Here is a 12,984-nt window from a genome sequence, read left to right on the forward strand (position 1 = left end):
TATTCCTTCTGGTGCTGCCAAAGCTGGTAACAAAAGTAGTACAAAGTCACTACCTTTCCATTCCCAATTTTTCTCCTTTGAGATCAAAGTTAGATGTTTGAATGATGATTTAACCCATAAAATTTTGTTTTTTTTGTCTCCACGAAAGCACCAAGATCCTGGTAATTATATATTCTTACTGGTATAAATATTTAAATATAATATAAATGTTATATAAATGTTATGAATGTTAAACGTATAATGCATAATGTTATAAATGTAATAAATGTGATATAAATGTTTTGGGTGGCCAATTTTATGAGTAATTCTTTTTTTAAATCAGCAAGGTATTAATAACAATTAGGTTCATTATTTTTTGTTGTTGTTAAGCTTGGTTTCTATGTTTTATTTGCAACTATCAGCATTAGTGGCACAGGATGCATTAGTCTATCCTGCATCTGGAGAGACCATGGTTTAAACCCCACCTCCCTCTGTTTCAGTTGTCTTCTTGGCCAAGACACTACCGCATACCAGCATTACCAACTGATGATGGTCAGATGGCTTAGTGGTGCCTAGTGGTATGGCACCCTTGCTTCTGTCAGTGTGCCCCAGGACGGCTGTGGCAATGTAGCTTGCCATCATTGTTATGTGAAGGGATGAACGACTGAACATAGCATAAAATAGGTGCTAGATAAGCACATATCATTTACCATATGACACAGGGTATTTTGCTTGATAAATAATTACTTTGTTAATCTTAATATATTAGAGTATTTTCTATTTTACCTGAATGAATTTTTAAATAAATTCAGAATCCTGGGAAATCTCCTTCTTGAAATCTCTTTGTGAAATTTGATTAAACTGATAGAAATAAAGATTTTAACTAATTAACCCTCTCTGACTTTGACCAAAGGTATCCATCTGATACAGCCTACTCATTTCTAATTTTGCCCATTTAGAGCACTTTAACTACCGTATTTTCCGGACTATAAGCTTCTACTTTTTCCCACACTTTGAACCCAATGGCTTATACGAAGGTGCCATTTCAGTGGATTTTTCCTAACCGCCAGGGGGTCGAAGTCAAAACTGGAAATGAAAGAAAGGGCAAATTTTTTTTTTTTTTTTTGCACGAGCACATGCTAGCAGCAGGCATGACGGAAAACAAATTTCCTAAATTCACACATTTTGAATTTTATTTTCCGCATTAAAACTGTTGAACCAATTAAGATACTGTGTGCAACTACTGCAGAGCTGAAATAAAGAGCCGATTAATTCTCATCTTTCATTAGAAGCTCTTGGTGCCACGAGAAAAAAATTAGTGAAACTTTGTTGGTGCGGCTTATGGTGCAGTACACTCTGGAGTCCGGAAAATACGTAGGTGCAACATAGTACAAGCAGGGGAGAGGAGGAAAGGAGAACAAGATAGAATCCAGAAAATAATTGCTGCTCCTTCAGATGTTACTGTGTTGCCTTTTCATTATCAGGGTTTAGTTAACAACAAAGCTGTAACCTTAGAATCTTAGAATATCTGATATGTTTTTAAGTTAAATCATTAAGTAAAAAGAACAAAAACAAAGTCAAGGGGAAGCACAAAAAAATAAGAAGAGAACATGTCACATGGGGCGAGGGCAGCCATAGTATTATGATGCTCTTGGAAATTTATTACATGAGTTTTTTTTTTTTTATTAGTCCTAATATAAGTAATATGATGATTACTTTATTTTCACTGATGCTCCTGTTAGTAATGTGATAAATGGATCAGTCAAGCAGCAGGAGCCAAAGTCCGTAATCATCATAGTCACCATCGTTGTCAATTTTTTCTCATTGAATAAGAATTTTCAGCATCATTTTTACTTTTCGTCAGTCTAGAAAATAATTTACATTACATTATTTTTACTGACGGTTGAAACCACAAACATTCCAACAAAACACTCGAAATAACAGGATTAACAATCAGAAAAAACATAACTTTTTGCATAGTATTAAATGAACAAAGACATTGAGTTCTTTATTTACAATTATTGTATAGATAAAAAAATATCATAAAACCAAGATGAACACTTAATTCACTTACCCATGAATGGCTAAGTATGCCAAAAAGCTATCTGTTGGCATTTCTTTTTCTTTGTTCCACAAACTGCATGCTGCTAAATACAGTACATAGAGGCAGGTGAGTATATTGCAAAAAGTATCATTGATATCATCATTATGGATGTCATCATAAACATAATGACAAGTTGTTACAACACGTTATGGTTAGGAGGTTTCTCTGACAGGAGTGGTGATTGATTACAAACAGCCAAAGTGCCGCATCATCAGTATGACTCATCGAGTTGCATGATGTAATCAGGAGGAGTTACTGTTTTCAGTGTTTCTGTCCTCAGTGGACCCATTACTATATTTACAAAAATCAGTTTTAACATGTTTCTCAAAGCTGAATGTCCTCCCCAATGTAAAAATGGTTTGAGAATGTTGGCTTATGTCTTTTTTATATATACTGAAAATGCTATAACTATGTATATTTTTATTTGCTTTCTTTTATTGTTTTTCATTTTAAAGACAAATAAATAATAGACACTGAAAAGATATCAAAATAAATTAAGATATTCTAAGGTAAATATCAGAACCCACACTATATTTTTTTCAAATTAAATAAGACAGAATTTATTTAATGTTTTTCAACATGCCTGAGCTGACCAGTAAAGCTTGTGCACCCTCTTCAGATGAACAGATCGGCTTAACAATAACAGAGGGGGAGGATGCAAAAGCAAGTAAAAGAAAGATAAAGCTGCTGTGAGAAATTATTGTTTACAACATCATCTAAATAGATTTCAATTTATGTAAAAAGAAAAATATTATCTGTAAGTTGCATAATGAGCCTACTTTATGACATCATGCTTGCCACTGACTTCGGTTAGGTAGAGTACTAATAGAGGTTAGTAAGGTGGCCTTGTCCTTCTGAGTGCAAAAAAATGTAGAAATGTGCTTTCTGTATGCGACTTTTGATAATGTCTGATTGGTCAAAGTACAATAAATAGTTTACAACTAGTGAGTACAGTTGAAATGCTAAGAGTACTGTATATTCTGTGACGGCAGGAAGACAAGCTTGGTTAACACACATAAGCACATCTAGAGTTACACCACAGAAGTTTTCATTCATAACCAGATAGTGCAGGAAATCTTTTATGTATAGTCATAGAAAAAGAGTCAAAGCAACATTCCATTTTTGTTATTATTAGTTTTGTTTTTTTGTCAGTTTTTCTTTTTTTAGATGTTAAAAATGCCAACAGCATTTAGGGGCTTCTTGTGTCTAGATGGAAAGAAGCTTTAAAAAAAAAAATCAAAATAAATTAGAAAATAACAGCACAATATATTCCAAGCTTTAAACAAATTTCTAAAATGACTTGATTGCAGCCTTTTGTTGGTCGCACACACTTTCAAAACATGAAGTCCTTTAAACAAGAAGGTTCACCTCGACAACAGTTAAATAAAAAGGTCCTGATATCAACCTTTTTTCACAAGCACTAACACCAGGTCAGCGTTGGAGCAAAGCAAAAAAAAAAAAAAACATAATTAATAAAAAAAAAAATAATCAAAACAAATATCATCCTTTGTTACAAAAAGGAGACCTTCGTTAGGAAAAACCAAAGGCAAGCCGCTCTTATTTGATCCCAACAATCATATAGAGTAATACTAAGATTCCACATGTACTGTACTATGCATCCCATTATATTTTGGTTTCTTCTTCGTGTTTATCCTCTACAAATATCTACATTATTTGACAATATAGCAGTCAAGTTTAAGCACATGGTTTTTCCCGTAGTAACAGCAAAGAAACTCTGAGTCTGCCTCCTCTAAGAAACCAGGAAATTCCTCTCTAAGAGGGTGTAAACAATTACATTCTGTTTAAGACATAAATAAGTCAAAGTAATTTAAGCCATTAAAGCAGAAACAAGGCAACATGCCAACAAACAAAGATAAACTCTCTCTAAATAGATTTTATGAGTTTATATGTATAGAATATATCCCATAAATGCTATCATCATCATTAATATTTTGCATTTTTCTTTTTCCTCAGGTACAAAACTACTGTGCAAGTTCAGCCCTACCACCTTAACACACATTTCTGTTAATAGATGATATCATTTTTTTTTCCAAGAGTCCGGTACATGTTCATGCCACACAGAGCAGGGAGGGAGGACTCAGAGAAGCTGTCTTTACATTTGTAGTCCGCTGCAAGGCCCAGCCCATCAGAACCAAACTTCAATAAAATTAAAAGCTTTTTTTAAATAAAACTTGGGTAATGTACATTCATGCAGGATCATTAAGAATAATACAAGAATAATCAGACTCAGAATAATAACAACAGCTTTTAATTTAATCCAAACTATTACTGTATCAGTGTTAACAATGCCATTAGTGAAGAGAAGGAGTTTAAGAAGAGTATAAAGTCTGTTTGCGCTCCGTATTCCTCAGCAGTTTCCTTCCACCTTGTCCTCCTCCAAGTATCACTGCAGACACAGTTCACATACAACGTGCAGTCAGCTGCACTTTTCTACAGTACATGCTAACCGGAACAAGCATAGTGTCATACACACCATTAAGGCTGCCACCATACACATGCAACCACAAAAGCAGGATGGCTGTGTTGGTCGTGTAGCTTTGTGGAGCTTTTTGAAATTGTTTTTCTTTTTATTCTTGCCATTTCACTAAGATTAGCTCCATATTGAAAGGAGGCGAGAGCTTTATGGCTGAAGCTTACAGATCTGTGTTGGTGGTAAAAAATGGTGCACTAGAAGGGGTGGAAAGGTGAGAACTGAGCGGCGTGTGAAAAGAAGTGGTAGAAGTAACAAAGGTCTGGGAAAGCTGGAGGAGTTGCTTCTGGACCACGAGGGAACACAATGAGATGTTAGGGCTGCGTTCAGGACAGGGGTTAGAGGCTAGTCTCCAGGCTGTGCAGAGGGCTGGCAGGGCTGGAGGAGGCGGCGGATTTACTGATGTCAATAGTGAGGTTGATACCACTGTCAATGGCGTTGTTGTTCTTGTTAGGAGACGAGGGCTGGCTGGAGTACTTTGTCCTCCTCCTGGCGGAATCATCGTCCGTGTCATCGATGAGGGGGATACTAGGTGTGGAGTCGTCTATCCTAAACTCAGGGTGTGTCATGAAGTTGTGTATAGATGTTCTGGAGTCAGGTTTTTCCAGGCCTTCGTAGAGGGAGCTACGGAATGCATTTACAACTCGGATCTGTTGTGAAAAGATCAAAGAAAGGAATGGAAGAAAAACATGAGAGGTGAAAATACAGAACAGATCAAAAGAGCTGAAGGGAACCTCGTAATGAGAAAAGAGAGAAAGTTTGAAAAATAATGGACAAAGAAGAAGAAAAAAATCTTTTCTTCGTCTATTTGAGAATATTAGGTGAGGGAGGAAAAAGTGAAAGAGAAACAAGAAATAAGGCAACTGCAGCCTGTTTTCTGCTTGCAAAGGTCACAAGTCACTTAATTTGCGTGCACTAAGAAAAACTGGGAGAAACATAATCATAAAAAAACACAAGAAAATCAAACTTTTCCAGAAAAACCAAAGAAACAAAAACGCTCGTTGTAAGTATACGCTTTAATCCAATGTGCTGTATACCTAGAAACAAGCCACATTAATAAATGGAATACTTACTGAAAAACAAATTAAAGGATAATACCACATGCAGTTTTGAAGAAATCTGGTGGACGAGGTCAGTAAGAAAGAAGTTGATTAGATTAGAAAGATCCAATGAGGCAGTTTAAAAACTTCTGGGGGGAAGGGGGTTGAGGGAGGTACCAGACCACCAGCTGGTAGAATATCCACACAGCCTCTGGATGAGACACACAAGACACTCATATGTAGCACAGCGTAGCAGAGGCATTGTCCCAAATGGAGTGAGTCAAATCTGCATGAGGTTGGCTCAACCTAAGCATTGCGGTGTAAATAAAACTCACACCAACCAAACACATCCCACAAATAAAAAAAGTGACATTTAGACAACAAGCAAACACAGCAGGTTATAGTATTATGAACACATACACACGCCCAAGATGTAAACACAAACTACATGCAACATTGACAAACTGGACACTGGCACAAGAAAAGCTGACATCAAAAGAAGGTGAATAATGAAAATATGTTTCATTGTCAGAGGTCTGACTGTCAAAGAATGTTTCTCACTCCATGCATTTCTAAGAATTTCTGAGAAAACATTCAAGTATAAGTGCAACAATTATATCCATATACTAGATTATAATATTGCTGTATTGATGGTTAAGTGTGGTGCAAGAGGATGCAAAAGCAAAAAAATCTGTTACGTTTGTCAAAAGGTTTATAGCTATTGGTAGAGCTGGAAAGGAAATAATCGCTGGAGCAGCCTGGAAGTAGTTCTGATTAAATAACTCCTAAATACAGGATTCTAGTAGTCTATGATGTAGTTTAAAAATGTTTACCTCATAGTTTAGAAAAGTAAGGTTGGAAGATTTCCTCATACTTGATACATGATTTCTATTTCTTATTAGACAATTCCAACTTAAAGGGATTCAGAAACAGATTCACCCTAAAGTGCTGGTCAGGTTCATAAATGCCTAAAATCTAAACACAAAGATGGTCACAGGTGTCAGAATCAAAGGTTTTTAGTTGAGAACACACACTTCTAGTATCATTCAAGGTATTAAAAAGGATATCCTTAACCACAAAGCAGCAGCTACCTCAATGTTTAAAATCTAGTAAACTGTAAGCAGAATAAATGTTTATCTCTAGCCATTGTCTACAATATGGGGTGCAAATAAAACAAAGCTTCCATTTATACTTGAATGTTAACTCAGTCCCTTTGTGAGTGGTTTGGAATTAGTTAATATTAACGTCCGTCAAGACATAAAAACGAGAGGAGGGACAGATGTGATGATGTATGGGGGATGAGCCGAGGGAGACAAACTCACAACCTGAAATGTCACGCCGTGGGTATCAGTCTTAGTCCTGTGCTCCTAGCACTCTGAGGAAACAAACACACATTGACCAATGAGAGGACAGTACAGCCAACCATGGGAGGAGATATCAAGATGAATTTGAAATCCAGTGTGAACATCAAAAAGACAGAATAAGAAAGAAAAGTAAAAGAAAAAAAAAGCAGCAAGAGAGAAAATGACACATCTTCAGAGATGCCAACGTCACAATGCAGGCATTGGTGGCATTAGGTCTAATAATTTATGTTTAAAAAATAAGTGATTGATGGGGACTGAATGGCACCCCTGAAGCAAAGAGAGCAGAAAAGCAGACTGACAGAGTTCTGACTCACGGCCAGTAGTGGGAGGAGCAGTAGCAGCAGTAGTGCTTGTAGGAGAGGAAAGGGCATTGGACAAGGACACGTGACTAGGACTAGAAACATTGGTTACATCCTGGGTCTGGCTGGTGGTGGATGATTGGCGTCTCAGAGCCCCGGCCCCCTGAAAGGAGGTGCCGCTCTTGAAGGTGTTGACTACTTCAATCTGTGGAAGAACAGCGGAACAGGAGAGGACAAATGGCTGCTCAGAGTGACACATATAAATGGCAACAGGCTGACTGGTCGGGCATAGGGAGTACAGGTTTGCAGTAATGACACATAAAGGTGAGGGCGGTAAAGGTCAGGGTGGAGTATCCCCACAACTAAATGATGAATATGAATTAAAAAGCTATAACTTCCAAGAGAGTCATGCATTACTAGAAAATGTCTTAATTCTTCCAACGTCTGCACTCAGAAATAAACTGATAAACGGTTTTCCAGGCTTTATAAAGATGTTCAAGTATTTGTTTTAGATAGTGTTGCTTTTTCACAAATTTTTCTCTCCTTGCACATTGTTTTTTTGCTCATTCTGTCATGATTTTGGCCCTGATGACTGGATTGATTGCTCATTTCATACACCTGTCTAGCTCTGCCCTTTTTTCTCATCACTGTATATCTGATCCAGCTGTTCCCACTCCTATTTATGCTGCCTGTTTCCAGTCATCAGTGCCAGATTATTCTTAAAACTCTGGCGTTGAGAATTCTCTAGAGTCTCTTTAGTGTTCTGATTGAGTGAACCTGACCCGTTTCTGTATTTGGACCTTTGAGTCTGCCTGCCCCTGTCCGATCTGTTTGCCTGGCCTGTCTTCGGGCTTCTGTCGGGTTATTCTGTGGACTGAACCAGAATAAGTCTCTTGAAATCGCTCTGCGGATTATCCTGCCTTCCTTAGTAAGCTCGGATCTGATCTACTGTCAGCTCTGCAGCCTTCTAGGCTTCCACGTATGCAACTCTCTGTCATCGTCCCCTGCATCTTGTCAGCCGACTGGCTGGAATTATCCATGTTCTCTTGGTAAGTACTGAACTGTCAAACCAGGTTAGGCACCCATATGTTCAAAATCAACTTCCATCAGATTATCTTGGTCAGTAACCTGTGTTTATTTTTAATAAATGATCCTGTTATAGCCGTCCTAGCCGCTGATACCACAGATCTTCAATTTGTTTATTTGTATCATTTTCCAAGTTTCTTTTTATGGTAATGCACAAGGACTCAACTCAAAATAAGTGAAAAAGAAGTCCCATCTAAAACCTTTTATTGTCAAAGAAGACCTGATCAAATTAAATTTGGATAATTTGAACTCAGTTTATTTTTCATTATATACGTCTAAAAGCATCAGTTGAGATTTTTAATATAAAGATGAACCCTTTCCATTACTAAAGAATGCTGTGGGATAGCTACACACAGGACCAATCGGGACACATTACAGATGAAATCAAGTTCAACATGAAGGCAAAATCATGTTAACTTTCACAGTGATACCGGTCTTCAGAACTCAACAATAGGATTCATTTCATTTCTGCTGAAGGTCCACAGGTTTTCCATCCATCCAGGACAAGTCAGATCTTCATGTTCCTAAATTCATCATCTTGAAAGAAAAATGACTTTAACATTGTGACATGAATGTCTTAAATATCATGCAAAATTGAAACCATAACAAATTCTAATCATTAGAATCTCTGGCAGTTAATAGGTATACTAATTCCATTCTGGTATATATCACCTAAACACAAAAATGATCCGCACAACTGTTTTGGAAAACAGGTGCCAGGAAAGAGGATGAATAAAGTAAAAGAAAATTCATGTCTGGAAGTTTTAATGTTTTTCTTCCAAAATGTCTGATGAAAATTTAACTCAAGACAGAATTCTTACCTGAGTCTGAATGCGGTTCAGACCTCGGAACCAAAGGATTTGACCTCTCCGTAACTCCCTCTCTGCATGATCAATCTCCTCGTTCTCCTCGTTCACGTCATCTTCTGGTAGCTCATCTTTCTGAGTTAACTGGCCCGCCCGACGTAGGAAGCGAAGGTTGCTGTTGGGTATGGTGGCAATCACCTAAACAAAAAAACAAACAAAAAAGAGCACATATAGCAAAAATGCAACAAAATATACAAAGCAGTCCAAGAAAATAGACAATTCTTTATTATAGAGGTACCTGTCCCCAAACAAGCTCTCCCATCCCCAGGAAAACACACCACATCCATTTTTCAAGGTCTAGAGGCTGACAGCTGAATGGCTTGCCTCCAAACTGCACGATCACAATCTGAACAGAAAAGTCAAGCATAAGAAAGATAAAATGACGTTGATTTATTAAACATAAAAATACAGATAATGCACATGTTTTCCGTGTGATTTAAAAATAAATAGTACAGTATGATTAGTAAGACACACAAACTAATATAAAGGAAACATCTGCAGTTGTTTACCTGTATAGCAAATGTGCCAAAAACGATGGAGCAGAAAATTGGGTTCCTGAAGATCCCTTCAAATACGTTCCTCTCTCCGTGTATTTTACGTGCATTTATCTCATTAAACAGCTGCATCATGACGAAGGTGTTGAAGATGATGGTGTAGTGCTCAGATGGAGGAGAGTGGAGAGGAGCATTACGACCACTGTCAATGTCAAATATTTTCTCACCTGGTGGGAATACAGAACATTAAATGAACTATTTGATTTTGCTGTTTTATTTATTGAGATAAATTATTATTAGGAACAAATGTGTTGTCCAAACCAATAAACAGAAGTGTGAAGATGATGATGAGCTGATAGACTGCATGTCCCAGGATGTTCTTGGTCATAGTGCTGGAGATAAGAGGCTTATTGCGACCATATGGTTTTCTCTTCAGCAGGGACTCTGTGGGAGGCTCCGTCGCCAGGGCCAGAGATGCAAAAGTATCCATGATCAGGTTAACCCACAACATCTGCACTGCTTTAAGTGGAGAATCCTGGGGAAATCAAACACAAATTTCCTCATAAAAGAAAAACTCCAATACAACTGGAAAAATAGTAGACGCAATCATTCTGTTCATACCTATGTACAGTTTTTTTTTATACTAACACAAATATAATTTTGCTTTTATTTCATAACTCCACTTACTATTTTTAAAACTACAGATCAGAAAATCATTGTCTCTGTCCCAAAAATGGAAATGAACATTACACTGGTGTTAAAAGATAATGTTAATACATCTGTTTAACGGCTCTTACCTGTGTGATGCAGGCTCCAGTGAAAGCGACTATGACAGCTACAACATTGACAGTAAGCTGGAATTGTAGAAACTTGGAAATGCTGTCGTATACATTTCGCCCCCACATAACTGCCTTCACGATGCTGCTGAAGTTATCATCTGTGAGAATAATGTCTGACGCCTCCTTGGCCACATCTGTTCCAGCTATACCCTGAAAGAGCAAAAATAGAATACAGAAATGAAGCAAACCATTTCAAATCGTTCCTCTCTGTGAATTAAAAATGGTTTCTGGTGGAAATGGGGTGAAAACAATCCATCCATCCATCCATTTTTCATCACGCTTATCCCAAGCGGGGTTCCAAACACTATTTGATTATTAAGAAAATAAGAATAATAAACTCACATGGCATTTGAAATAGCTTAAAGACATAACAGACCTATTTTGAGATCACAAATTTAAAAAAGAAAGTAAGTATATCATTTTAAACTTTGGGATTTGGTTCTTAGTTAGAACATGGAAAATGTTGAGAAGCAAAATCCATAAATGTCATTGTGCTATCTGAGCTCATGCTTATTAAAAACCAGGTCAGGAAAAGTAAAAAAAAAATAATTTTGTAGGTTTATCATTGAACCTAAAAATGTATTCAGAAGTTATGAGTGAAACATACTGTAATGTTAGGTGTCTATAACTATGAAACTAAATTCGAAAATATTAATTTATTTCACATGCTGAACCTGAAGCATTTGTGAATTTAAATGAATATTCAATATTATCATTTTTCTTTAGCTCAACCCAAAATGTACAACCAACAATGAATTAGACAAAAACCACAGAAAATAAGTGTTGATGAATCAGGCTTTTTACAGTATTTTCTAACCAAGAATAATTGTAGAAAAGTGGAAAGAAAAAGATGTAATAGCAGCAGATAATGAGAGGATCATGGACTGCATCCATGAGAGGATCGTAAATCAAAATCCACTGAAATGTTTAAAAAAGATACACAAGGTTTGGAATGTGCTTTAAATCAATGCCTCAAGAGCCACTGCACCTGGACGTATTCGAGGCATGGATTAGCACTATACAGTACTGATCATTGTCTTCCTCAGGCTAAGGAGAAAATGGAGTAAACATGCAAATTAAACCCATTCTTCTGGTTCAATTTGCATGTTTTTTTTAAGCCAAAACAAGTTTTAGGCTACCATATAAAGCTTAAAATTCAACGTTAATTTAGACATTTTGAATTGAAAAAGCTTCCTGGATGGGAAGCGAAACATATTGGAGTGGGCCTATTGCTCCCCAGGGGGATGGGTTAAATGCAGAGAAGTAATTTCCTTCTGGGATTATTAGAGTGTATAAAATAAAATAAAAAATATTCAAACCAAGTCCAGTGGATTTTTTTTTTTTTTACTTTTTTGGAAACAAAAAAAAGGATTGACTGGTGCAAGTATTTCAAACTCCCACTTTGAAATGAAAGTACATTTTCCATTTCATGTAGAGATTACGGGCTCAGAGTCCAGAGGAAGGTTAAGAGGCACAGTTGTCCAATCTCCAGAGTGAAGTTTCCCTTCAGTAATAATTTTGGGTACCCCATCATCATATTTGTTGTTTTATCAAGTTATATTTCTGCACAATCATCGACTGGGGAATGTTAAGAGCTCATTTTCCTTCCACCCTTTTATAGAGATGTCGTTCCCCCCATCAGCACCGCAAAAAGTCTAAATACCTAGTTTAACGACCCTGGTACTACTGTGTATGAGTGACAGCAAACCCCAAACAACTACTGTTCTTTGCATGGACATACTTATTGGTGTTTTAGAATTCTCTTTTTGTCATTAGTGTTTAGTTTTATTCTATGTATGTAGGAGACAGGATTTGGAGTTTCATCAACTCTATGTCATAATCATCAAAATAAACAAAGAGTAACAGTTTACACAGGTTGATGTGTGTGTAATGTTCTTACTTTTTAATTTCTTAAGGGTTACATTTAAAAAAAATACTTGATAGAGGAGGCTAAGAAATTCTAATTTGTGTGACTCTGTTCAACAGGTAGGGGGAGCTCTGAAACAGCAAATATGAAGGCAGAGTACTGGAATGGAAATATGTTAGGAGATGTTGAGGCTCAGTTAGTAAGTCATTTAAAAGAAAAACATAAACCAAAAAACAGTCCAATGCAGGGTTGCTTACCATTGCAAACCCCACATCGGCTTTCTTTAAAGCAGGTCCATCATTGGTGCCATCTCCTGTCACAGCCACCACCTGTCTCTGATCCGCCATAGTGCTGTCAATAATTCCTGTCAAAGCAAACAGAGCAGAGCATGCAGCACACATCATTCAATCCATATCACACCCTAATATGGCTTAATAAGAAATTCCTTGATGATTATTAGTTTGACAGAAACAGAGAAACAAACAAAAACAATCAATTAACCTATTTTTTTTTTTTATTAATTCAAGCTAAATTGCATTTTTTCAGAAAAGATGC

General features: G+C 36.8%; 1 protein-coding gene across 8 annotated transcripts in view; it reads right to left on the reverse strand.

Annotated features, from left to right (window-relative positions):
* Positions 1-1,597: 1,597 nt before the first annotated feature.
* atp2b2 (ATPase plasma membrane Ca2+ transporting 2) overlaps positions 1,598-12,984 on the reverse strand; it is a 105,524-nt gene continuing 94,137 nt past the window's right edge. For 3 of the 8 annotated variants that reach the window (XM_038290475.1, XM_038290400.1, XM_038290179.1), the window contains 7 exons: positions 12,687-12,793; positions 10,521-10,712; positions 10,045-10,258; positions 9,739-9,950; positions 9,468-9,575; positions 9,185-9,367; positions 4,913-5,224 (listed from right to left, as the gene is read on the reverse strand). In XM_038290475.1, the coding sequence (XP_038146403.1) occupies positions 4,913-5,224; positions 9,185-9,367; positions 9,468-9,575; positions 9,739-9,950; positions 10,045-10,258; positions 10,521-10,712; positions 12,687-12,793 (1,328 nt within the window). Of the gene's footprint in view, positions 5,225-6,936; positions 6,990-7,292; positions 7,483-9,184; positions 9,368-9,467; positions 9,576-9,738; positions 9,951-10,044; positions 10,259-10,520; positions 10,713-12,686; positions 12,794-12,984 lie in introns of all 8 variants that reach the window. The other 5 variants (XM_038290260.1, XM_038290559.1, XM_038290339.1 and 2 more) reach the window with 4 other exon arrangements.

Source organism: Cyprinodon tularosa, unplaced genomic scaffold (genome assembly GCF_016077235.1).
Source record: "Cyprinodon tularosa strain WSP-4 unplaced genomic scaffold, ASM1607723v1 ctg10, whole genome shotgun sequence".
Classification (NCBI taxonomy): domain Eukaryota; kingdom Metazoa; phylum Chordata; class Actinopteri; order Cyprinodontiformes; family Cyprinodontidae; genus Cyprinodon; species Cyprinodon tularosa.